The following is a 26,697-nucleotide window of genomic DNA, read 5'->3' as shown; positions in this document are numbered from 1 at the left end:
AGATGTTCAAGGTTAAACTGGTCTATCCCCATGGGGGGTGAAGACAGTCATCCAGCAGATGCATACTGAAGAGCACACAAGGATAAGAAAGCCTTTATTCCCCCATCTCAGGATCAACCAAAATAAGCTCTCTCAATCAGTCCTGGTAGTAGTGGTGGCTGGTTCCCACTGGGTGCAATGCAGAGAGGCCAACAGCAGGTGGAGCCAGAGACAATGACAGGCAGAACCAACTAATTCTAGTTTTGCTCCCATTCTCCTCTGCCATGTGCTACAATGGCAACGCTTGAGGAGGAAACTGACAGTGTCAGGCCATAGACTGGATGTCCGTAGAAGGCCGGCAGGTGGGGGATGGCTGAGCTTGGTAGGGAGGATTCACCATACTGGGCCAGCCTTCACTGCACAATAGTAACGTCTGTCCTGGAGGTGTTGGTTTAGGGGTGGATAACCTTTGACCCTGCGGATGTTTCTGGACTACACCTCTCGTGATCCCCAAGCACTGGCCATGGTGGCTGGGCATTGGGAGCATTTGGGTGAAGGGAGTTGGAGGGCCACAGATTCCCAGCCCTGGTCTAGAACTAATCGGTCATCCATGTAACATCACCCCCCCTTCTTTTTCCATTTGGTAGCAAGATGAACTTTTCACAGTTCTGTTCCCAAGGCAGCTTCTCTGAGAATGAGACAAAGTTTTAAGTCTCATTTGCCATCAAGTCCAATTTACGACTGTTTTCTTACCTGTAGGATTGTAGTATGGTGGTCCAGGTGGGTATAGAGGATACTGTGCAGCTGGAACTGTAGGATAGGAAACAACTGGTGTATAGCCAGGATGAAATGGGGCTGGCCCTGCAGGCCCTGCTTTGGAATCCATAGGGTAAGGGCCTGGAGGCTGGGCAGGGTAGCTGGACAGTGGGATCTCCTGACCTGGGACAAAGAAAACAGGCTCTGTGAGTGTATACTGGGATAATGAGTCCCCAGGAGAAGCATGTAAGTCAGGGATGGAGCTGGGATACAATAACACCTGGAGAGCCACAGATTCACCTTCATGCCTCCCCTTACTTGCCTTTGTTCTACACTAAATATCCCGTAACAGTGTGGCTGTTCCTCTTAGAGGAGTTGTTCCAGCCCCTGACCTCTTGGGTGTCCTTTTCTGCACCCTTTTGAGCTGTACAGTATCCTATCTGAGGTGGAGGAACCAGAACTGTATACAGTATTCCAAATGTGATTCCAAAGGTTTGTGTTGAGGGACTACAATATTGGTAGTTTTATTTTCAATCCCTTCCTAATGATCCCTAGCATCGAATTTGCCTTTTTTTAAAAAAAAGAAAAACAAAAGTTGCACACTGGGTCAATGTTTTCATTGAGCTGTCCTGGTGGGCCACTGCTAACTTAGACCATTTCAGCATAAATGTAAATTGAGGATGTGCATCATTTCACACTTACTTACATTGAACTGTGTTTGTCATCTGAATGTCAATTCACCTACTTGCGAGAGAGATATTTTGGAGAAAAGAGGACAAATTGTCCCTTTTCATCCCTATAGGTTTCTTTGCTGTTCTTTGTGTTTTCACAGTGCACACATGCAAAAAGAAGCATAGGTGTTACTTGCAAGTAAATGCCCCACTTCTCAGAACATCTTAGAAAGTCTTTTGATAGATTAGCAGACAGTGTCATGGCCTGAACCAGATTTTAGGAGTGTCTTGTTGGATCTAACCAAAGATCTATTTAGTTTTTGTAAACTGCTTAGAGATTTTCTACAGTCAAGTGATATAAAAATTTTGTTGAATAGAAATTAAAAAAGAAAGAATAGTCTGACATGCTGTCTTCAACAAAAGCTAGTCAAGTGCCTCAGGGAAGGTTCTCCACTGGAAAACACACCTAAACATTACAAGCCCCATTGCAAATATGGATGCATTTTATGTGAAATTGGCTTAAAGCTGCATCGTGATCCCCCAGCTGAAGCCACCTCTATGTGGCATAGACTCCTTTATGAGACACGGATATGTCTTATTATTCAGAATAGGTTTAAAACTAAACCATGTCCTCTGTTTGAAAGCATGCATGCTCTTCACTCTAGACTGGAGAAATCTGGGAGAACTTTTCTTGCAGGTTTTTTTCTTTGTTTGTTCTTGCTTTGCGTGAGCTTGAACATCCAGTTGCTGCTTTCTTTTCCTTTTCGCCCAGCACGTTGATAATATTCTCAAACCTGCAGGTTACTAGAAGACTTCCACAAAATCAGATAAACAGTATCCACATCAGAATCTGCAGATCATGGAAACCCTAAGCATCTCTAGTCCTGACCTAGTCTGTGAGAAAGAAGGTGTTGGCATATGATCAAAACCTCTCCTACCTTGATAGGGTGTCTGGATGTGATGCCGTCGCTGGTACAGGTAGCAGCAGGAGCACAAGAAGCAGCAGAAAATAGTGGCAACAATGGCCACAAAGAGTATCACAGCTGAAGCGATGCCAGCAATGGTTTTGGGGCTACAGGACACAGACAGAGATGATAAACAGGCTGTGCATACCATAGCATCTGATACCAAACCAGACACCAAAGGTTCCTATAAGTGAGAGACTTTACTGAGGCTTGTCTTAATAACAGGAAGAAACTGTGTTGCCTGCAAAATATAGATGAGCTAGATGACAGATTATTTTTAGCTACACTTTAAGATGGCCTACCTCCACCCGCATGCCCATAATTACATTGATAAGAATCACAATTTCATGCATTAGCTAGCATTGAAGGTGTGGGTTAAATTCTCACTCACCTACTCCCAACCTACTCTGATTGTAGGTTAAATAGATAAATAGCACAACTAGGGCATCTACAGAAGCCTTGCCAAGCCAGTTGGAAACTCCTGGTAGACTGGAAGCCTACTGGATCCAACAATGTTTGGAGCAAACCATTTTAATAGGTTCCCTCATCTGTAGAGACTAGGGCAAGAGTGGGGAACATTTTTCAGCCCAAGGACCGCATTGTTTCATGGGGAACCTTCTGGAGGGGTCATCTGCCAGTCGTAGACAGGACCAGATATGAAAAGTGGGTAGCATCAGAGGTAATCGTGGGTGAAGCAACAGATGTGACTTCTACCTTTGTGGTATAGGCTGAATTTCAGCCATGCAAAAGTCAGAGGTTTTTACACACATCTTTCCATCCTCTACCCAGGCTAGCAAGAGACATCATAGTTAAAGGACGTGAGGGCTGGACAGAGAGCCCCAGAGGGCTGCATTCAGCCCTGGGGCTTGAGGTTCCCCAACTCTAAACTAGGGGGTCCCACAAGGCTCACCTTCACTAGGGAATGATCCTAGCTATAATACCCAAGATTTCTAACTGAGGTATGAGCTCTGCACTTTAGGCCAAGCTAGGTGAGTTGTGTGGACTCCAGTGTGTGCTTGCAACCATGTGTCCCTAGCAGGGATGTAAGAAGACACTTGTTTTCTGTTCTGCCTATATTCGTTGCATGCAGCACTTATTCCACTGCTGTTCATCTTCTGCCAAAAACTGTTATTCATCTCACAGTCCACTGTGGCAAAATTATGTAACTTGTGTAATTAGTTACATAAATTATGTAATTACATTGTCACTGCGTTATTCCACCCCATTCATTCCAATGCAAAGGAAACACAAGGCAAGTGGGGGGATGTTATTAATTACGTATCATTTGTTGACTGAAAGCAACAACAACAGCAAAGACTGATCATAACAGAAGGACTGGTTTCCATTCTAGACATGGGACGAATAAATGAACATTGCCCATTTCTAATCCCAGAATTCTGTTTTTGTTGGAATTCTCTGACATCCCTAGTCCTTTAGGGGTCATTTCCCTGATGAAGATCATTCCCAGCTGCACAGCAACAATTTTGATTATAAAAACAACTCAGAGGAAAGGATCCCTCCCCCCGCCACTATAATGATCTGGTGAAATTTGCAGCCCCCTGCATGTCAGGAACAGAATAAGTCAGGAGACTGCTCATGTCTCTCCTCAGTTCCATCTACTTTGGCTATTTTGTAATGCATGCAAGTACTGAAGCACAACTATGACCCTTCCCCCCCTGCTCCGTTGCATATTCTTACTTAAATGCTATGCAGTGCTTTTGCTGCCGTTCAGTGAGGAGTTTCCTTAAGTCAAAGCAGCAGTAACGCTGATAACAGTCGCCGCAGCAGAAGGAGGGAGTGTTGCAGTCGAAGCCAGGGTGCCATGAGCCATTTCTGTCCATGTACCATTTGCAATCCTCATCAGCTAAGACCAGGGGAGGGGAATTGAAGAAATCAGCCATTAGCCTTGACCTGCTCAGACAACCTTTACCTGCTCAGTGACAAACCTGCTAGGAACACAGTGCTGAGGCTGCCCCTGGGCTTCCTATGGGTCAGCCTCTAAGGAAGAAGCCCGTGGCTTGTTTTCCGCAGCCATCCAACAGTTTGAAGAACCCATTAAATCCATTCAGGTTCAGCTTGTTGTTTAGCCAGAAGGTTACAATATATAGATATATATGAAACATAATTATAATACAGCAATAGATGCAATATAGAAAACATACAAAGTCGAGATGATCTAAATTGGTAAATGATTACCAGAACATACTGTATTTAATTTAACAAAATTAACTACAATTTTGTGGAGGCTATTGCTTTTCAGGCAACTTTAAAATCTAATGAATGTTTTTGTCTTTAAAATCTAATGTAAGTCTTTGTCTCAGAAATCTTTGTCTCAGTAGCTCCTTTTCAGGGAGAATGAAGTATTTGGTTTAGCCCCACAAACAAAAACTCAACCCAAACTACAGATAAAATGGCATCCTGCCCAGTGTGTCATTTGTGCCAGGATGCACCCAGGATTGCATTTTCATTATTTGAAGAAAATGCCTCTGAGTATGTGCAGAGTGCATTACTCACCACTAGTCTACTGCAGCTATCTCCTCCCCGCACTTAAAGGAAAGTGGCAGTGATGCCACAGAACAATTGTGTCACTGCTAACATACCAGTACTCTGTACCAGAAAATTCCCCATTTCTTTCATCACTAGAATACTGCCTAAGGAGTAGACTAGAATTCAACAGTACAGGATGCAGGCCATGTATTCACTGGTTAAGATCCAGTTTTACAAGGACCAGGGTATCAGGATTCACTGCATATCTTCCTCTAAATGCAATGAAAATGTCCTGCATTGCTGCACACAACCCGAGCAGAAAATACTTAACACATCACAACCCTCTGTTCTCTCGCCATGGGTGCTTCCAGATGTGGACAATATAGCAGCACCCAGTCATTGCTGTTCTCCTTTTAAGCTAGAAGTAGAATAGCAACTCTGCTTCCAGACAGACTCCTAACACTCTGGTTAGCCTCTATGAGGACAGAATGCTGGACTAGATGGGCCTTGGCTTGTTCCAGCAAGGCTCTTCTTATATTCTTCTCATTGGCTGTATTGGCTGCTTGCCACCACTATCTACATTTGTGTCCATAGATCAACAATATTTTTCTTGTCAGCCAGACATGGTTCACATGTGACCATTCTGATTTTAAAATAAACAAATTAGGGGCAGATGCTGGAGTCACATCCATTTGCTTACTTCTTGGAAATATGGATGAGCATGCATATATAAAACCTGCCACAAGGGAGAAGAAACAGACAGAGATCATATTACATCAGGCCCAGCCATGAGTGAGGGCAGCGGGGGAACAGGAAACTGAAACTCCTGTACTCTTTGGAATATGTAGGCTAGACAGCTGCCCATGGTTTTATATTGACACCTAGAGTATCATATGCTGGCAGTTCATATTCATGCTCCAAGTTCCCTTCTCTTCCAAATGTGATCTCCACATATGGAGCATGACCAGTTGTCTTGGAATGCCTGGAAATGATGCATACCCTGATGCATATGCACACTGGGGCTCTGATTTGTGAAGCCTGCCCTGGCCAGCCTAGTCCAGCTCCCACCTTCCTGCCATTCTGTTTATGACCCTTTGACCGTAGCAACTGCCATAAGGTCTCAGGTTTTTCAGGAAGCTGTAAATGGAGCGTGCAGATTTTTATTTCTATTTTAACAGTGAGGAAACTGATTTTCTGACAACTATGGTGTATATCTTCAACTCTATCCAGTTCAAGCAAATTGTAATGGTATAATAATGACCTACAGTTACACCAGTGATTTTAAGGCATTATATATAATTACACACCATATTTTATTTTAATACATTTTGTTTTCAAACAATGCTGAACTTCTGAAGAAACAGCCATAACCATCTGTAGTAAACAAGCTATTTTGTTTATTTTATTTTTTTAAAGTTTTATTTCTAGGCTACCTTTTGGCTAAAAAGGCCCCCAAGGCTGCTTACACACAAATAAAAAACACAAATACAAAATACAAATAAAAACAATACAATTTACAAAAAATCAAACTAACAAAATTGTAGCATTTCTAAAAAGCATCAACAGCTATCGAAAAGCATTCATCTTCCTGGTAAAGGACAGTCCCCAGAAAAATGTCACAGAGAGCAGGGGTGAGGGGGCAAAGCAGGTGGGAAAGTGTGCCCCTTGATGGTCCCAGCACAGTCTCACCCCAGCAGCAGTTTATTATATTTTGTCCTCTTTCCTCTAAGTAGCTCAAGATGATGTATATGATTCTTCCCACCACCACCACCACATTATTCTCACAATAACGCTGTGAGGTAGGTTAGGCTGAAAGGCAGTGACTGGCCCCAAAGTAACCCAGTGAGCTTCATGCCTGAGTGGGGATTTGAACCTGGGTCTTCCTAGCCCTAGTCCAACACTCTAACCACTACACAAAGCTATATTTTATTACCATAGTTAGTCCCTTCAACATCTGCATTTAATCTCTGGCAGTACATACAAAATTAAAGGAATTCTCAATGATCTCATGATTACTCATTAAATAATATTTCTGTACAATGGCTTCCCTTTATCTCAGGTGTGCTCATTCAGTGTCCCCCAGTGCACGGAAGCCATATTTATTTTTTATTTATCTATTAACATCATTCATATACAGCCCAATTAACAATGCCCTCTCAGTCAACAATAAACAATAAAACAATTAAAAAACAAAAGAACCCTAAAAAGCAAACAGAATTACATAAAACCAAGTACAGCAAAGCATGCGTAAAAATAACAGAGCTAAATATACCAAAGATCTTAAAATAATCTTAAAATGCCTGGGAAAATAAAAAGGTCTTCACCTGGTTCTAAGAAAAACATAATGTGGATGCCAGGCAAGCCTCTATGGAGAAGGTGATTCACAATTGGGGTGCCAGCAGTCCCAACTGTACCACTGACTGAATGAAAAATAGAAGCAAGCAGTTTGCAGGGTTTTTTAGATTGTTAAACTTGGAAAACAGCCAGGAGACCACAGAGTTACAGGGCTAGCGGACAATTAAAGAACATAGCCATCTGGTCCAAAAACTGACACAGAAATACATTGGCTCTCAGAAAAGACAAACCTATGAGTCCATACTTGCTCTGCTTGCTCACGGAGCCAGGACAAGCAGCCAGAACAGGTAATATATATGTTTCTTTTTTGCAGGAGAAACAGCTGCATTTCTCTTTTTCTCTCTCTGCAGACCACTGCAGCACTCTTTCTCCTGGTACTGGAAGCCCAGAAGAGAGAAAAGGTCTGCATAGCCCCACCATTAACACTCTCCTATTACTGTTTCTATACAGTTGAGGTATGCCGTAGGAATAGCTCTGCGGTGCAGGATGGTGAAAAGGCCAGTACAAGCTTAGCTTTCCAACAAGTAAGCTGCACATCTGCAGAAACATTTGGGCATCAGGAAGGAATTTCTTGTATGTATTCCAGCCAGAAAATTGAACCATATGCCTCCCTTGTCCATTTGCATATGATCTAAGATGTACTAGTACAACAGGTCCATCTTTGCTTAGATGATCAATTTTACTGAGTTTAATCACTCTTTAGTGTTTTGTACAGATATATTGCCAAGCATGGAAAAGGCTCTCTCATAACAGAGTCTGAATAATTAATGATTCTGGCACCAGCTACTTTAATGCAGTAAAAGCTGTGAAACATGACAGACCCAAGACAGGCACAAATCACTGTAAAATGACAAGAGTAGATATGGACATTTTTGTTGTGTGCCATTCCACAGATATCCCACCTGTCTGTGCTGGGGGAAAGGCCATCCCTGCACGTAACAGAGCATGTGGTGGCCACCCAGCTCCAGAGTTTCTTGGATGAAACAGATTATCTGGATCCATTTCAGTCTGGTTTCAGGCCTGGTTACAGGACAGAGACAGCTTTGGTCGCCTTGGTGGATGACCTTCGCAGAGAGCTGGACAGGGGGAGTGTGTCCCTGTTAGTTCTACTGGACCTCTCAGTGGCTTTCGATACCATCGACCATGGTATCCTTCTGGACCACCTTGCTGGGATGGGACTTGGGGGCACCATGTTATGATGGCTCCATTTCTTTCTGGAGGGACGAACTCAGAAGGTGGTGCTGGGGGGCTCCTGTTCAACTCCTTGGCCGTTGACCTATGGGGTCCCTCAGGGTTCAGTTTTGTCCCCCATGTTATTTAACATCTATATGAAACCGCTGGGAGAGGTTGTCCGGGGGTTTGGGGTTCGGTACCATCAGTATGCAGATGACACCCAACTCTATTTCTCCTTTCCACCTAAAGCCAAGGAAGCTGTCCTGGTCCTGAACCAGTGCCTGGCGTCAGTGATGGACTGGATGAGGGCGAACAAATTGAAACTAAATCCAGACAAGACAGAGGTGCTCCTAGTCAGTCGAAGGGCAGATCAGGGAATAGGGATTCAGCCTGTGCTGGATGGGGTTACACTCCCCCTGAAGACACAGGTTTGCAGTTTGGGTGTGCTCCTGGACTCAGCTCTGAACTTGGAGGCCCAGGTCTCGGCCGTGGCCAGGAATGCCTTTGCCCAGTTAAGACTAGTGCGCCAGCTGCGCCCGTTCCTGGAAATGCCTGATTTGACTATGGTGATGCATGCCTTAGTTACATCCCATTTAGACTACTGTAACGCGCTCTACGTGGGGCTGCCTTTGAAGACTGTTTGGAAACTTAAATTGGTACAAAGAGCTGCAGCCAGAGTGCTAACTGGGGCTGGTTACAGGGACCATACAACCCCCTTGTTACGACAGCTCCACTGGCTGCCAGTTTGTTTCTGGTCACAATTCAAAGTGCTGGTTTTGACCTTTGAAGCCCTATACAGCCCAGGTCCAGGCTATTTGTCAGACCGTATCTCCCTATATGACCCTGCCCGGGCCCTGAGATCTTCAGGAGAGGCCCTTCTCTCAGTCCCAACACCCTCACAAGTGCGATTGGTGGGGACGTGAGATAGGGCCTTTTCGGTGGCTGCTCCTAGGTTCTGGAACTCTCTTCCTAGGGAGGCATGAATGGCCCCCTCCTTGCCATCCTTCTGTCGGCAAGTAAAGACTTTTTTATTCCGACAGGCTTTTGGGATAGAAGGTGTTTACAATTGGGCTTTACAAGGCTTGTTTTATTGTTTTATATTATTATTTGTATTATTTTAAATTGTTTTTAGATTTTTAAGTGCCTTTTACGGTTTTAAGGTTGTGCATAGTTTAATTGTATTTTAACTGTATGTTTTTCTATGTTTTTAACTACATGTAGTTCTATTTGTAAGCCGCCCTGAGTTCCAGTTTGGAAAAAGGGCAGGGTAAAAATAAAGTTTCAATTCAATTCAATACACCAATTCCTTTAGGTCTGAGTTTGGTTTTTCAAGGGTAAACCTTGTGGATGAATTCAACCTGACGGAGCAGCCTTAAGGCTAGCTTGTCACTGCAGAAAGTAATGGGATATCTGTAGAAAGTATGGATTAGGGAGATATGCAGATAGTAATGGCATATCTGTAATGGCATATCTATACCGGTGATTTGGGGGGAGTTGATAAGGATATCTGCTTTTCTTATCCTGTGCTCCATTCTGTATTCATACCCTGCCTATGAAGTGATGCTTATTTCTTGCTTCCATGCTCATCTTCCAATTAATTCCCTGACAAGGAAAATGTAAAGCTTATTTTTTTTTTTGCAATTTTGCCTCATTTTATTTGTTTGTTTGTGTAAAATCTTTTGGGGCCACTTTTCTGAGCAAATGCCCTTCCAAAGTGGCTTATAATTTAAAAAAGTAGTACAACACTTTAAAATAATACAAAATTTAAAACTTTGATAAAAATAACCCTATCAAGGGCAGGGCACATCCCCTCCATCCAGTCTAGGGAACCACCCACTAACAGTGCCTCAGTCTTGTCTGGATTGACCTTTAGTTTATTGGCTCTCATCTAGTCCCCTACCAAAGCAAGACAACAGTCTAGCACATCCACTGCCACACCTGGAAATGTAAAGGAGAGAGACAATTGTGTGTTTTCAGCATATTGTTGACAGCATACTCCAAATCTCAAGATGACCGCACTCTGTGGTTTCATGTAAATGTTAAATAGCATGGGGGATACAGTTGAACCCTGTGTAACCCCACACTGAAGGCTCCACAGGCCAAATAATACTCCCTAAGCAGCACCCTCTGAGAGTGACCATCCAAGTAAGACCAGAACCACTACAAATTTTCCACTATTGTACTGGGCAATATTGTACTGAATAGATGTGGTATGTGCAATCGAAACATTACAAGAACCATCTAGCCAGATCCTCTCAAAGGTTTTTCCAAATAAAAAGGTCTTCACTAGCCACCAAAAGGCCAAAAGTAAGCCAAGCAGCTTGATCAAAATTCCACTTAAAAGCTTGCAGATCTCAAATACAGAGTGAAACCAAGACTTGGGGAGGGGATCTCAACATGGAAGTTTCCTCAGGTTGTCTCTGAAGCAATACCTCAGAGTAATTGGCCATTAAATTGGTACCATGGACAGCACCACCAGGATGCACAGCTGGGTGCAAGAAACTCACATTAAGCTCAATAATGAACTAATAAGCAAAGGGTCCTGGCAATCTCTATATGACTAGATGGATAGATAGATAGAGACAGACAGACAGACAGACAGAGTGCCTTGCAAAAGTAATCAGACCCCTGATCAATGCTCTCATATTACTGAATTACAAGTGGTACATTGTAATTTTGTTCTGTATGATATTTTATTTGATCTTCTAAAAAGATGACAAGAAGTATCTCAGTTGCAAAAACAGGGACATCACTCTTTTCTCCCAGATAGTTTTGGACAACACAAAAGATCTGTCCTGGTATTTTAAAAAAAGGAAAAAAACAAATAGCACTTATAATTGCACATGCAATCCCTGCAATATAATTCCAGAGGCTGAGTTCTTTTAACCAGCTGTTAAAGACATGGGCAAGGGAGATCTCAAATCTATAACTTCTACACAACATTTCAAATAGTTATTTGGGAAGAAAAAGGCATTTGTGTAGAAACAGCTACTTTGAAACAAATGGGATGTTTCCATACAAGAGTAGTATCTCAGGGTGGATAATGAATGGAGGTGGATTCTACCTCAGAAGGTTTGTTTTAGAAACAAATAATGAAACATTACATTGTAGGCACATTACAGAGTCCCAATGGTGTGTGGTGCTGGGTGTGGTTTGTTTTTTTGAAAAGTAGTCACAAGAGGATGCAAGTTTGAGTAGAGGATGGAAGGGGGAGGACTGCTTTCTTCTCTGGCCATTTTATCTATTAGAAACACCTCCAAGCTGTTTTTCTATCCAAGAAAGGAAATTACCTAGGAAGCTTATTTTTTCTACCACCGATGAAAAAGCAGCCAATTCTGAGCAGAAAAATTGTCATGTTTAAATAGTTTAATAGTCTTCTGCACCTGACCACAGCATTCCATTGTTGATTTTGATTTATTTAAAAAAAAGGTCAAGAGGCTATTAGAGATATCTGCCATTGTCCTGGCCAACCCCGTCGGATTCAGACTCACTCACTGGTATGTTTTTTTCCATTATGTTTAATGTGGAATCTCAGCTTAGAGCATTTCATAGATCAGCTTACAGGTTACACAGGTCTCTGCATCTCTACACTGTATAATTAGCCATGTTTACTCAAGCTAAAACATTGTTGAAGCAATTGGCCACACCCCTTGTAGCCTTCATGTTGGCTCACGGCAGGCCTTCTATTTGCATGGGGAGGGTTTTGGTGAAAGGGGCTGAGTTAGCAAGCAAGCACTCCAGCAAACAGGTTGAAAACAGCTGGCATTATCTGCTCATGCCTGTCCATTTGCCAGCCCGTCTGAAGCAACAGGGGTAGAGGCACCTCAGCCAGATCCTCTTCTGATGCTGCCTCTGGTTAAGCCTCTAATTTCTCCTCCACTGGAGGAGGCACACATGACGGCTCAAGTGACAAGGCAGTGCTGAGAGGTGGGACAGAGTGCTTCTACAGTTGTAACGGGAACTAAGGGGACAACGCTGTCACTGTCTAAACTGCTGAAGACTTCTCCTGATTCAGCCCCCCAGCCCACTGGGTCCCTCCCCATGATCCCAGTCCTCCTTCTCCTCCTTCTCCTCCTCCTCCTCCTCTCCCGATTGCTCCACCAAAAACTCTCCACAGGGCCCATGAAAGCCATACAACTAGTTTGCCTCTAAAGCACCATGAAAGGAGATTAGAGAGAAACATCTTGTCAGCCATAATGATCAGAGTAAGTGCAACATGGCAAAAAAATAACAAATTTTAAACATATAGAAGCACAGAGACCTATCTAAATGAGTCAGGCTAGCCGCATAGTCCCAAGGAGCCCAGTTGCCCCCCAGCTGGCAGTTGCGGACAAGGAAGGGGCTGGTTTGTGCAGCTGTGGCAAGCTGAGCAGGCCCTAGCCAGCTGGGGAGGACTAGCCTCAGAGGGAGGCAATGGTAAACCCCCTCTGAATACCGCTAAACCCTATTCATAGGGTAGCCATAAGTCGGGATCGACTTGAAGGCAGTCCATTTCCATTTATACAGTCTACAGTTTATTTAAAACTCTACTGCTATAAACTGTTGTACTTGAAAACATAAGCTGCAATCCTATGCATACTTTTTTGGGATAAAGTTCCACTGAAGTCAGTTGGACTTACTCTCAAATAAACAAGCACAAGATTGGACTGTAAGGTCCCAATGTTAGTCCACTGTTTTTCATACTTATATTATCATAGTACCACAGATCCTTCCAAGGGCACATGACTGACAGTTGTCCTATGATTCACTCCTTTATTCCTCTCCTTCCTGCACTCCTGGTGAAAGGTCAAATGGATAGTTTAAGGTTTTACTTAGTGGTAGGAATTTGCTATTTGTACAGGGGACAGAAAAAGAGAGGCAGGTTTAGAAAAGCAAGAACAAAGATTTAATTTCGGTTTAATTTGAGACTCATAATATATGAAACTTGACTTTGTATTCTGTGAGAATTCATTTGAAGACAAAATAAGGAAATTCAGATGTGCTTCAGCACTTCCTGTTGCTAAGGAGGTGTCCTGTTCTGTCATTGATCCAGAGATTAACTTAGATAAAGGATGGGGAACCTGCAGCCCTCCAGATGTTGCTGGACTACAAGTCCCATCATCCCTGACCATTGGCCATACTGGCTGGGGCTGATGGAAGCTGTCCAACAACATATGGAGGGCTACAGGTCCGCCATTCCTGACCAAACTAGATAAGTCTACACCCCCACCTGACACCCTTTTCGCTCTAAAATTCCAGCTTTGTGTGGAATGGGGGAGATGCTGGTTTAAACTGATTGGTCTGTCCCCATTATGTATCATTTGAACAACAGTTACAGAAACTTGTGCCTCATGTTCTTTCCTACCACACTGACTTGCCCTTGCAAGAACCTTTGTTTGATTTAAAAAAAAAAAAAACAGCTCTTTGCAGCTTAAATATGTTGTGAATAGCAGCATAACAACAGCATGTGTTTTTAATTGTCTGGAATTGAAAACTCAATAACATTTTTTTAAGTCTCAAGAGTTGGGAAGAGACTATATCTAGATCTAAAGCAGAGTCACTTGATTTGGGCTAGATCTTAGATTACTCCCCGGCAAAGCTATTGTTACAGGCCGAAGATACCATTGTTGCAGAACGATTACTTGCACTCCATCTGCCAAAGTGCTGGGGAAGGCTTGTCTGCCGATAAGCACTTTATTTATTTATTACATTTATATCCCGGCTTTATTTTCATGATAGAAACCCAAGGCAGCTTACATATGGTTCCCACGCAGTCTCCCATCCAGGCATCAACCAGACCTGACCCTCAGCTGGCCTTAGGTGCCTTCAGGCCATAGCCTGAAGAATGAAGGGCTCCTCACCAGAAAAGCAGGGAAAATAACAATAATCAGCTTTCTTCTCTCTCTCTAGCCACTGTTATGGCAGTAAAGAAGGAAGAGGGGCAGAAGTAGCAGTCTAAAACCAGCAAGAAAGTTGTAATTTACCAGTAAGCCATAATGGTGTAGTGATTATAGTGTTGGACTAGGACCTGGAAGATCAGGGTTCAAATCCCCACTTAGCTATGAAGCTCACTGGGTGACCTTGGGTCAGTCACCTCAGCCTAACCTACCTCACAGTGTTGTTGTGAGGATGAAATAGGGAGGGAAGAACCATGTATGCTGCCTTGTGCTCCTGGGAGGAAAGGTAACATATAAATGAAATAAATAAATAATCATCTATGCCAGCACTCTAACTAGTGTATTAAAGGATAATCTATATTAAATTAACTTGAGTAGGTGGTCTAGGGCAACACTCTGGGGAAGAGACAATTTTTCAGGAATGAGGAATCAGTGCTCTCATTGTTGAGATTTGGCACGTTACTCATAGGGACATTTATCATAGGCACAAATTTTGAAATGGCCCACAACAAGGGGGAGGGGATTTATCGTAGCATAAAATAAGAGAAAGCACATGTACATTCTTGCTAATACAGGCTTTGCATTTGCTTTAGATTTAAGAAAAAGCAGGCATATGCACGTTCGGGAGGGGCCTTAGCTCAGTCATAGAGCACAGAAAATGCAGAAAATCCCATGGTGAATCCCAAGTATCTTCAGTTAAAGGATTAGCTAATGCCTTAACCTCTGCCTTAAATGGTGGAGAGTTGCCGCCGGTCAGAACAGACTACTGGGATAGATCAACCAATGGTCTGAATCAGTACAAGGCAGCTTCATATGGTCATACAGGTGCCCAATGTGAAAATGCTCAGCATCTCAAATGCACAAAACTACAAGTACATTTCACTCCCATTTCTTCCATAGCATATCTCTAACATGTTAGCTATTCCCTAAGTTTTCAATGTGGAAATATATTAAAATATGTGATTCCCCCACCTCTGAAGTGGTATATTCCTAGGTGGTCTCTTGCACATACTTTTTCTGAATACATGAATCAGCTCTCCAAGCCTCATACTGCAAAATTACAATCTTAATGGCCAACTAAAAGAATATTGGTAATTACACTGTATCTGATTTGTTCTACAATGCAGTCAGATGACCCCACTTTTCCAGAGAATAGGAAGTATTGAGAGACACAGAAAGCAGCATGTTCAATTGCCAGTGATAAGCCACTGCAAGTACTCATTCCACATGTCTAAAACAAGCTTATTTATTTTTGAAACTCACACTGAATAGGATATTTCACCATCTCGGATCCCATCTAATCATGAGTTTAACATCCTCCCTTAGCCACAAACAAAAATAATTTACACTGAACCATGACCCACAAAGAACTTAATGAGGACGTGGCAGGAAATGGAAAAAGGACCCAGTGGGTAGGTATTGGTATATGCATTTACACTGGCTTTCATGAGACCTGATGATGCCCAAGACACAGGAATAGAAGGCATGAGTTGATGCCAACAGTCACAATAGCTATGAAGTGAAAAAACCATTGGAAGTTTTCCCCTGCATGGACTCCACTTAATGAATATTCACATTCTTGCACTGCTCCCATTCACTTCTATGGAGCACACTAAGAAGTTTCCAGTGGTTTATTTATTAATTTATTGTATTTATTTATTTATTTTTATTTATTTATTTAATTTATATACCGCCCTAAGCCAAAAAGGCTCTCTGGGCGGTGTACATAGAGGATAAACAAGAAAATATATGAATAGAACAAATATAAGAAAATCAAAAAGCAAAACAAACAAAGAACAGAAACCAAACAACATCAAAACATACCAGCAATGAAACACTGTTTTAAAATACACTACAAAACAATTTCTTTAAAAAGAATATTTAAAAGTTTTAAAATGCCTGGGAGTATAAAAAGGTTTTCACCTGGCGCTGAAAAGATAGCAGCGTCGGCGCCAGGCGTACCTCATCGGGGAGACTATGCCACAATTTGGGGGCCACCACCAAAAAGGCCCTGGATCTAGTCACCGCCCTCCGAGCTTCTCGATGTGATGGCACTCGGAGGAGGGCCTTAGATGTCGAGCGCAGTGTACGGGTAGTTTCATATTGGGAGAGGCGTTCCACCAGGTATTGCGGTCCCATGCCGTGTATTTGTGTACTGCCCCATAGCCGAAGCTCTCTGGGTGGTTTACAGTAACTTATATAACTTATATAACAAGCTTCTTGTCTTTGGTTATTTCCCAGCTCCTAAGACCGATTCAGGAATACTTAGCAAAATTTGTACACCGCTTATTAAAAAATATATGGGCTGCAGCTCCATGGTAGACCATCTGCTTTACATGCAGAAGGTGCCTGGTTCAATCTCTGGCATCACCAGGTAGGGCTAGGAGAGTCCTCTGCCTGAAACCTGGAGTCACTGCCAGTCAGTGTAGACAATACTAAGCTAGATGGGCCAATGGTCTGACTTGGTATAAGGCAGAGCCCTATGTTCCTAATGTCCCTACGCAGTTATATAAAACAGTGTAAAATAATCATTTTTTTTAAAAAATGAAAATTCTAATTGAGGGATGCAGTTTTATGTCAAGAAGGCTATAAGAAGGTTAGTAGATTCCTGCTGGTTTGTCTCTATGCAATGAAGATAGGTGATGATCAATTTTGACTTTATGTTCACTATGGCTGTAAACACACTAGTAGGCAGATCAAAGCATTTCCATTTGAAGCTGTTTTTTTTAAAATGCACTCAAACTGTTCCCACCAGGTTTTACAGTTAAAAGTGGCAGAGTTTGACTAGCATTGTGTGCCCTCATTTTCAGAAAAGAGAGGTGGAACTGGCAGAATCGTGAGTGTGTTTCTACCCTATGTGCCTGCCTCCCTGGGAATAAATCCAGAGCAGCTCTGCAGAGGCAAGCGTCACATCAGAGGACTCAAGAACATATAAGAACATAAGAAGAGCTGTGCTGGATCAGACCAAAGCCCCATCAAGTCCAGCATTCTGTTCCCTCTGTGGCCAGTCAGCTTACACGGAGTTTCCAAGCAGGACATGAGTTCATTGCAGTAGCCCTGTCTCCAGTGCCCTTGTTCTCCAGCAGCTGGTATTCAGAAGAAGATTGCCTCAGATATTGGAGGTGACACGTAACTATCATTAGTAGCCATCAGGAGCCTTATTCACCATGAATTTGTCTAATCCCCCCTTTAAAGCCGTCCAACAGCTGGTATAGCACAGTGGGACGGAGAGCCTGGCTGGGAGTCCAGAGTCTGTGAGTTCAAATCCCCGCTCGTGTCTCCTGGGTGTCAAGGGCCAGCTAAAGATCACCCCCACAGTGAATGGCTCAGGGGTTACGTGCCCTGCCACCTGTGTAGCCGTGGGCAAGCTGCATAGTCCAAAGGAGCCCAGTTGCCCCCCAGCTGGCAGTTGCGGACAAGGAAGGGGCTGGCTTGTGCAGCTGTGGCAAGCTGAGCAGGCCCTAGCCAGCTGGGGAGGACTAGCCTCAGAGGGAGGCAATGGTAAACCCCCTCTGAATACCGCTTACCATGAAAACCCTATTCACAGGGTAGCCATAAGTTGGGATTGACTTGAAGGCAGTCCATTTCCATTTTCCGAAGCTGTCCAAGTTGGTGGCCATCACCACATCCATCTATAACGAATTTCACTGTTCTATGTGCTATGTGAAAAAGCATTTCCTTTAGCTGTTCCAAATCTCTCACCATCCAGCTTCAATGAATGTCCCCACAGTTCTAATTAGACAGGGGGTGGGAAACTTCTCCCAATCCATTCCCCACATTATGCAGAATTTTATACACCTCTGTTTAGTCTTAGACGTCATTCCCAGGGCCGAAAGCCTTGAGAAATCCAGTATGCAAGCAGCAGCAAAAAGTTCACAGACACAGGCCCTCCACCCGAGATCGCCTGGGATCAAGGACCAGAAGGGAACGTCAACCAACCAACCTCCTAATCTCAGCATTGGGGCTTGTTTAATCCAGTAAAGGCATTCTGCACTTGCTCAGAGGCATTGCTTCGAATCGAAGGTTGAAAAACAGCTTGCGGCACTAACTCCGGGTTCAAATTAAGCTTCTCGGCCCCCAAGGCAGTTTTCCCTCCGCACCTCCCAACACTGGCGCACCCAGACCCACGAGCCATATTTCCAGGGGGCGCCAAGAGGCAGAGCTTTTGCTCCACAGGTCGGTCGCAAAGCGGGCACCACCCTGCGACTGGCTGTTCTCCCCACGCGGGAGGAACACATCGGGCGGGGCAGCGTGGGGCTTGGAGCCCTGGGGCGCCACATCCCACCCACCCACCGCCATCCACTCGCCTCTCTCGCTGTCCTCCGCGTCCTTACCGAAGGTTGCAGCAGCCAGGCTGCAAAGCGCCATCGCCGCCAGGGCCCAGGCTCCCATCGCGGCAGTTCCAGACGCCTCAGACGAGGTCGGCGTACCCCCGAGCTGCGCTGCGAGATGGGGCGGGCGCGAAGAAACCGGATCCGAAGAGACGCCGCCGCCGCCTCCTCTTCTACGGCGAAGGGCGGACAGCTTCACCCAGGCTCTGTGGGAGCCTGGAAAAACCGCCCCCTCTTGCAGGCACGCTCGTGTGTTCGAAGCTGCGGGCTGAGGGACCTCTCCGTCCTCCTCCTCTGCGCCGCTTTTTTGGGGAGGCGGAGATGATCAGGGCTGGGAATCGGTAGCAAGCCATGGAGGCTGGCGTTCTCTTAGAGCCCCACGTTTTGCTATGTGTGAAGAAGGGGAGAGGGCAAGAGAGTGATGTCCCGCTGCAGGATTTTTATGTGTCTAGATATTTACATACCGCTTGGGCTGGATTTTAAGCACCTGTACTCCCTCCACACACACACACACACACACACACACTGTTCACTGCATGTTACGTTTGAGAAGCCCCAGTATATTGTTTCCATCCCAAAGTTTTGTTTTTGTGCAAGTCACCCCTGAAAGGTTTGCAGCTTGAAATAAGCTTTGAACATAAGAACATAAAGGCCAATGGCCAGTCAAGTCCAGCATCCTGTTCTCAAAGTGGCTAGCCCAAAGCCTACGGGAAGCCAACCAGCAGGACCTGAGTATAAGAGCACTCTCGCCTCCTGCGGTTTTCAGCAACTGGTATTCAGAAGCATACTGCCTCCGACTATGGAGGGAGAGTACAGCCATCATGGCTAGTAGCCTTGTCTATGAATTTCTCTAATCCTTTTTTAAAGTCATCCAAGTTAATGGCCATCACTGCCTCCTGTGGGAGCAAATTCCATAGTTTAACTATATATACTGTGTGAAGTAGTCCTTTTTTTCTGTCCTGAATCCTCCAACGTTCAGATTCTTTGGACATCCACAAGTTTCAGTGTGGTGAGGGGGGGAACTTCTCTCTATCCAGTTTCTCCATGCCATGCATAATTTTATACACCATTCTCATGTCTCCTCTTACTCACCTTTTCTCTAAACTAAAAAGCTCATTTCCTCATAGGAGAGTTGCTCCATCCCCTTGAACATTTTGGTTTTTCATTTCTGAACCATTTCCTACTCTGTAATATCTTTTTTAAGATGAAGCGATCAGAACTGTACACAGTATTCCAAATGTGGTTGCACCATAGATTTCTATAACAGCATAATGATATCGGCAGCTTTATTTTCAATTCAGAAGGGAGTAAAAAAAGAGAAAGACCAAACAAGAGATGGATTGATTCCATAAGGGAAGCCACAGACCTGAACTTACAAGATCTGAACAGGGTGGTTCATGACAGATGCAATTGGAGGTAGCTGATTCATAGGGTCACCTTAAGTTGTAATCTACTTGAAGGCATATAACAACAACAACCCCAATACGCATCATTTTACACTTGTTTACACTGAATTGCATTTGCCATTTTACTGCCCATTCATTCAGTTTGGAGAGATCCTTTTGGATCCCTTTTTGTTTTGCAAGAAAATTATCAATTTAGTATTGGCCACCTCACTGCTTGCCCCTAACTCTAGCTTGTTTAAGAACAAGTTAAAAAGCACAGGTCCCAATACTGATCTTTGGGGACTCCACTTTTTACATTCTTCTATTGGGAGAACTGTCCATTTATTCCTACTCTCTGTTTCCAGTTACTTAACCAATTCTTGATCCACAAGAGGACATTGCCTCTTATTCCATGACTGCTATGCTTACTCGGGAGTCTTTGATGAGGTACCTTGTAGAAAGCTTTTTGAAAGTCCAAGTACGTTAAATCAACTGGATCACTTCCATCTGTATGCTTGTTGATACTCTCAAAGAACTTTCTTAGTGAGACAGGACTTCTACATGCTTAGTTATTTTATCTTTAACAATACTTTCCACCAGTTTTCTCGTGGCAGACATTAAGCTAACCAGACTATAATTTCCTGGATCTCTTTTTAAAAATTGGTGTTACATTAGCCACTTTCCAGTCCTCAAGTATTGAGGCTGATCTTGAGGACAAGTTACATATTTTTGTTAGAAGATCAGCAATTGCACATTTGAGTTCTCAGGCTGATGCAATTTGCTGATGTTTTAGTTTGTCTATTAGACCTAGAAATTCATTTCTCATCAGCACTGTTTGTCTCAGTTCCTCAGACTCCTTTCCTGCTTAGTGTTTACTGCACACACTTTATTCCTCAAAATACCAAGATCCTAACAGGTTTATTGGGTCAGGGCACAAAGTGGTGAGGCAGTAAATCTAAGAGAAATTGCTGAGACTAGGAACAAAGCTAAAAGACAAAAATAGAGAAAGAATCATGGCTGAGAGTCCTATAAGCTCCAGTGGACGTGGTCAGATCCCAAAGCTAACAACAGACAACTTTGAAGCCTGGATGTACAGAGTGAGCCTTGTTTTAGCTGAGGAAGGACTGGTGCAAGCCATAAAGATGGGGAGACCAGGGCAGACAGAAGATGCAAAAACCATAGTATCTTGGGACATCAAAAATAGTAAGGCACAATCTCTTATTGTAGGTGCTTTAACAGATTCTCAACTCATGCATGTGAAGTGGGAGGCAACTGCAAAAGGCATACTAGAAGCCCTGAAAGAAGTGTATGGGAGAACAGGTATAGAACAGGTATACAAGACCAAATTTGGGCATATAAAGAAATTGCTACCATGTGGCTAAGGGAAGGCAAATGTCCCCATAGGCATGCAGAAAATTTCCTGAATTTAATTGATAAACTGAAGGTTGCAAGAGGCAATCTGGATAATGCCCAGAAAATAGTGTTTTTTCTATCTTCCTTACCAAAGGAGTCCTCTCTCCACTGTTGATGCTAAACCTTCCCCTGAATTTAGAGCCATTCTTGGAGACTTTAAAAGAGAATCAGAAAGAGAATCAAAGAGGAAAGTTCAAGTGGCTCAAATTACACAGCTAAAGAAAAACAAAGGAACAGGCATTGCAGGAAAGCTCTACCCAGAAGCCAATCAGAGAAAGGGGATGGCTTGAATGTTATACATGCAGGAAAAGGGGACACTTCAAAAGAAACTGTCCAACCAATGGTAGTTCTCCCAAAGCCAAGCTGCCAGTACCAGAGAGAGAAACAGAGCAAAGATTAGTATCATCAAAAGACAAAGTCTTTTCTCTCACTCAAAGCTGCTCAAAAAAACACTGCATGGCTGATAGACAGTGAAACAACTAGCCACATGACTTCAGATATTAATGTTTTTGAGACTTTGAATCTAGATTTAACTGCAAGCATTTTGCTAACTGATGGAACATCTGTTGAAGTGAGAAGAGTTGGATCAGGCACACTGAAATGTTTAACTGAATAAGGAAGCTGCATGATACAAATCAAAGATGTCAGATATGTCCCACAAATGGTTGGAATGTTTCAAGTATTGCCACATTAACTAAGAAAGGCTTCAGTGTGACCTTTTATGATAATGTGTGCACAATCAGTGTGGATGGAGAAATGTATGCCAGAGGCTTTGAGAGTCAAGGTGTGTTTGAACTGGACTATGTAAGAGACAGAGCTTGGAAAAGTTACTTTTTTGAACTACAACTCCCATCAGCCCTAGGCAACATGGCCACTGGATTAGGCTGATGGGAGCTGTAGTTCAAAAAAGTAACTTTTCCAAGCTCTGGTAAGAGAACAGGCAAAAGTGATAGTGCTGTTTTGATTTGTGGCACAGACATTTTACACATGCACATACAAGTGCAATAGACATGCAAATAAATGATTTAGCTAAAGGCATGACAATAAAGATGTGTAAAAACAGTGAGGCGAGATGTGTGAATTGCATAAAAGGAAAGAGTGTACAACCCTCTCTCCCAAAACAAAGCGAAAGGCAATCAAGTCCTGCAACTTGTTCATTCAGATATATGTAGACCCCTTCAAAAGCTGGACATTCTTATATTTTGGTGTTCATAGATGATTATTCCAGATATTGTATAACTTATCTGCTGAAAGAGAAAACCCAAGCGCTGGAAATGTTCAAGCAGTATGTTGCAACCATGAGTGCTAAAATCAGACAATGGAGGTGAATACCTCTTACACCATTTTCAGACATACATAAAAGACCAAGGTATAACACATAGACACACAGTACCATATGCACTAGAACATAATGGTGTTTCAGAGAAAATATTTAGATCCCTTATGCAAATAGTGAGATGTATGTTGCTAGATGCAGGGCTCCCCAACCACTACTGGGGAGAGGCAGTGATGATAGCCACATGGCTACAAAATAGGCTGCCAAGTAAAGCAACAGCCAAAACACCATATGAACTATTGCATGGGCAAAAGCTAAATATGCGACACATCAGTGCTTGGATTTAAGGCTTTTGCTCACATACCAAAAGAAAAGAGATCCAAACTGAAGAGAGTAGCTTTATGCAGCAGAGTTCATTGGAGATATAAAAGAATATGAAAGAGAGTGGTGTTTATCTTAAACAAAATAAACTCATTTTATTAAGAAAGTACACATAGATAGGAAAGCCTAATCATCTACATTAGCTGAATTCAAAGGAAGGGAGAGAGAGAATTGTGGGAAGGAGGAGGAACTGAAAGTGATGATAGCCCTGAGAATATCAGTGTAATGAATCAGAGGCATGCTTAAACTTGAGGAAAGTAACAAGGAGAGAATTCAAAGGGGACCTTTCAACTGACCAACTATATCTATTGCCCCTAATGGTCAATAGATTCAGAGCACACAGTGAGACAATGCATTGACTGACGTGAAACTTCCAACAGCATGCTTGCTTGCTTGCATTATATATTCCATATATTATATATATCTTATACTGAGTGTGCTTGTGAAGTGCAGTGGAGGAGTGATGTTTTGTTAACTGAATATTAGTGCTAGTCTTATTCTGTAACCACTACAATAATCGTACTCAGTAGATTACTAATTCAAATAATTGGAGGGGGGGAACTAGGGCTGTAATCCTCTTTACCTGGGAGTAAGTCCCACTAAATTCAGTGGGACTTACTTCTGAGTAGACATATGGGATAGTCTCATTCATATTAGCTCCCCTGGTGTTAGAGTGAGGATTCTTGTATGAAAACTCTATATGCCTCTCCTTATCAGCTACACATTAATAATTTTTGCTGAGCCATTGTTTTAATCCTGCTCACTTTCCTTACAACCAGTGCTACAGCAGCAAATGTCAGGACTTGATCTGAATTAAGGGTAGACTACCTGTTACAGGGGTGAAATCTTTAATTAATTAATCAGTTGCATTAATAGGCTACAAAGCCTTTTAAGCAACTAAAATGGCATCCCAATTAATCTAGTAATACCACTTTTAAAAAATAATTAATGAAAATACTTATTAATAACTGCACCATCCAGAAAGAGGCAATACCCCTTCACCGGTACACAGAATGCACCTGCTATGACATACACATGCATTATACTATATATATATTTTCCTGCAAAGCTATCATTTTAGTCATTTGCAGATTTAATTGGTTAATTAGTCCATTAAAACATATGCGTTGTATTCAGCTATGTCCTACTCAGAGTAGATACATTAAAATTAATGAACCTGAGTCAGTCATCTCTATTAACTTAAATTGGTCTACAGTGGGTAGGACTAGCATTGAATACCACTATCTGATTAATTGAAGATTTCTTTAATTCATAGGTGGGCAAGCCATGGCCCATCAGCTGCATATGACCCTTATCCTCCCTCTTTATGGCACCCAGCTTCCCCTGAGCGCCTCTCTGTGTGTGTCTTCTATGTCCTTTTCTGCTTATTGGAGCCAATCAGAGTGAAAGGAGGTGAGTCAGCCAGTGAGAAGACTCTTCTCAGTAGCTAACTCTCCTCTTTCAAGCTGATTGGCTCATAGGAATGTCTGTGGAAGAAAAGAAGGCATTAACAAGGAACTTATACTCAACCCAGCAGCAAAAGGGGGGGAGTGTGGCTGTGACTATCATGAAGGGACCCTGCACTTCTGAATTTGCCACTGCTCTACTGCTGTCACCACACACTTTTGGCTTTGATCCTGCCTGCTGCTGGTATGTGGCCCTCAGTCACTTTTCCATGAGAAAATGTAGTCCTCAACCACCAAAAGATTGCCCACTCCTGCTTTAAGTGGATTACTGTCCTGCCTGAAGTCAAGGGATTCAGACTCGCTGTAGCTTTTTCTCTTTTTATTAAAGTAATAGATATAGCCAAAGCAGTTCACCTCATTAACCTAACTACTCTTTCTAAGGAACTCAGCTCTGCTTTAGCACTAAGCATGACTTTGCGACTCCAATACATTGACTCAGCAACCACCGCCCCCCCCGAGTCATCTTAAGTAGGCTTGGATCATGTGTGCAAATGAAGATTCTGCTTCAGCTCTGACTGTTGAACTTCCCACCTCAAGCGCCTTTGAGCGTGGGCCGAAGGTGGTTTGATATCAACTTCCCCCTCCAAGGGAAGGGGACTGCTAACAGTCAGTTTGGGAGTGGGAAGCTGGGCAATGCTCAGCTGGGAAACATCTGATGTTCAAGGCTGAACCACTGGCATGGGCGGCGGGTGTGTGTCCAACTGAAGAGCGTCCAACAGGCCAGGTAGTGCTTCCACAGGGGGGTCAGGAGCTGAGGGGACTGAGCTGTCAAAGATGGGGGCTGGTGCCCTGTGAGTACACCCCGGTGCTTGCCCCCTCCCTGGGTTCCCAGTCCAAGTCCTCATAATCTGTTTTGCCCTCGTCTATCCACCCCCTCCCTGCATGGCTCATGACAATGATAGCCCTAGTTACAAAGAAAAATTGGGTCCTCATCTTCGTGTTTTCCTCACAAGGCAAGTACAAGGTGAGGCAACAACTGCAAGGCAGCATTGGTGATTAGGAATGGGATACTTATGCCTTTCCTTTTCCACTGATTATTTTTCACAAAAGTTGTTTCTGTCTCTGAAAGAGCATCCAAGGATCTCAGGGTTAATTACCAGGGAATTTGCCTAACCCGTCTAGTTGGAAGTCGAAATCTTATTATTCTTAATGGCCTTAATCCCTTGGATTTATGTGCCGAATACACCTACATCTCCAACAGAGGAAGTAGCGTAATCGATTATGCAATAATTTCCCACCAGCTACTGAACTCAATAATTAACTTCTCTGTGGGTACGAGGCAAGACAGTGACCATCTCCCCTTAACCCTCTCAGTTCACCTAAAAGAGAAGAGTAGACTAACAAATGAGTATAATTCGATAGCTAATTCAGCATATTTTATACACAGGAGATCTATTTGGTCTCCTCATGTAGCCTCTAGAGTAGCTGCTTTTCTTTCCTCTTCTACTGCCGCGGACATACAAGAACAACTAGGGAAGGCCTCCAACTTCCAATCGGCATTAACAACCTATGATACCCTGGTTATGACTTTAAATTCCATTCTAATTCCCAACCCTCCTTCCACTAGATCTAATTTAAGAACAGGCCTCCCCAGATGGTTTGACAGGGAATGTCTATCCACTAAGAGACATTTAAGACAGACCTATTTGCAATATCGTCAGCAAAACGCTAGCACCTTGCCTTCCGAATATTTCACCATCAAAAGGAAATATAAGAACCTAATAGCCAACAAAAAGAGGCAAGCAATGCATGAGGACTGGAAGTCCCTAATATATGCATCCAAACATAAATATTCAAGAAAATTCTGGTCCCTTGTCTCCGGATCAATGAGGCCCACCTTTCAAGCTCCATGCAATATTCCACCATACATATGGGAACAATGTTGTAGCGGTGATTTCAAGCGTATGCCCAGTGACTGGTTGTACCCGGTTGTGGCTAGCAGCAGTGTACCCAAGATAGATAGACGCAGTCAGTTATAGATTTAAGAGTCTTTATTGACATTAAGTTACAGACATAAACGCATTCCTGGCTTCTCCTCACTTCTAACAACATCCCCCACACTTTGTGCTTTCGCTTTCCAAGGATATGTAGCTTTCACTGCCCTTCGCCAGCCGCATCTGCTGTGAGCTGACCTTGGCAGTCCTGAACACAGATTAACCCCTTTATAGTCATTTCTGTACTGT

General features: G+C 43.2%; 1 protein-coding gene across 2 annotated transcripts in view; it reads right to left on the bottom strand.

Moving 5' to 3' along the window:
• The window catches only part of SHISA4 (shisa family member 4), a 34,585-nt gene extending 15,723 nt beyond the window's left edge, over positions 1-18,862 (bottom strand). Inside the window, exons 1-4 of one of the 2 annotated variants that reach the window (XM_061631789.1) lie at positions 18,597-18,862; positions 4,070-4,235; positions 2,345-2,478; positions 733-918 (exon numbers count right to left, since the gene is read on the bottom strand). In XM_061631789.1, the coding sequence (XP_061487773.1) occupies positions 733-918; positions 2,345-2,478; positions 4,070-4,235; positions 18,597-18,654 (544 nt within the window). In that variant the 5' untranslated portion in view covers positions 18,655-18,862. The remainder of the gene's footprint in view (positions 1-732; positions 919-2,344; positions 2,479-4,069; positions 4,236-18,596) is intronic. The other variant, XM_061631790.1, reaches the window with a different exon arrangement.
• Between the last annotated feature and the right edge of the window lie 7,835 nt (positions 18,863-26,697).

This window comes from Rhineura floridana, chromosome 6 (assembly GCF_030035675.1).
Source record: "Rhineura floridana isolate rRhiFlo1 chromosome 6, rRhiFlo1.hap2, whole genome shotgun sequence".
Classification (NCBI taxonomy): domain Eukaryota; kingdom Metazoa; phylum Chordata; class Lepidosauria; order Squamata; family Rhineuridae; genus Rhineura; species Rhineura floridana.
The sequence above is the reverse complement of the archived record's forward strand: the minus strand, read 5'-3'. Positions and strand labels throughout refer to the sequence as shown.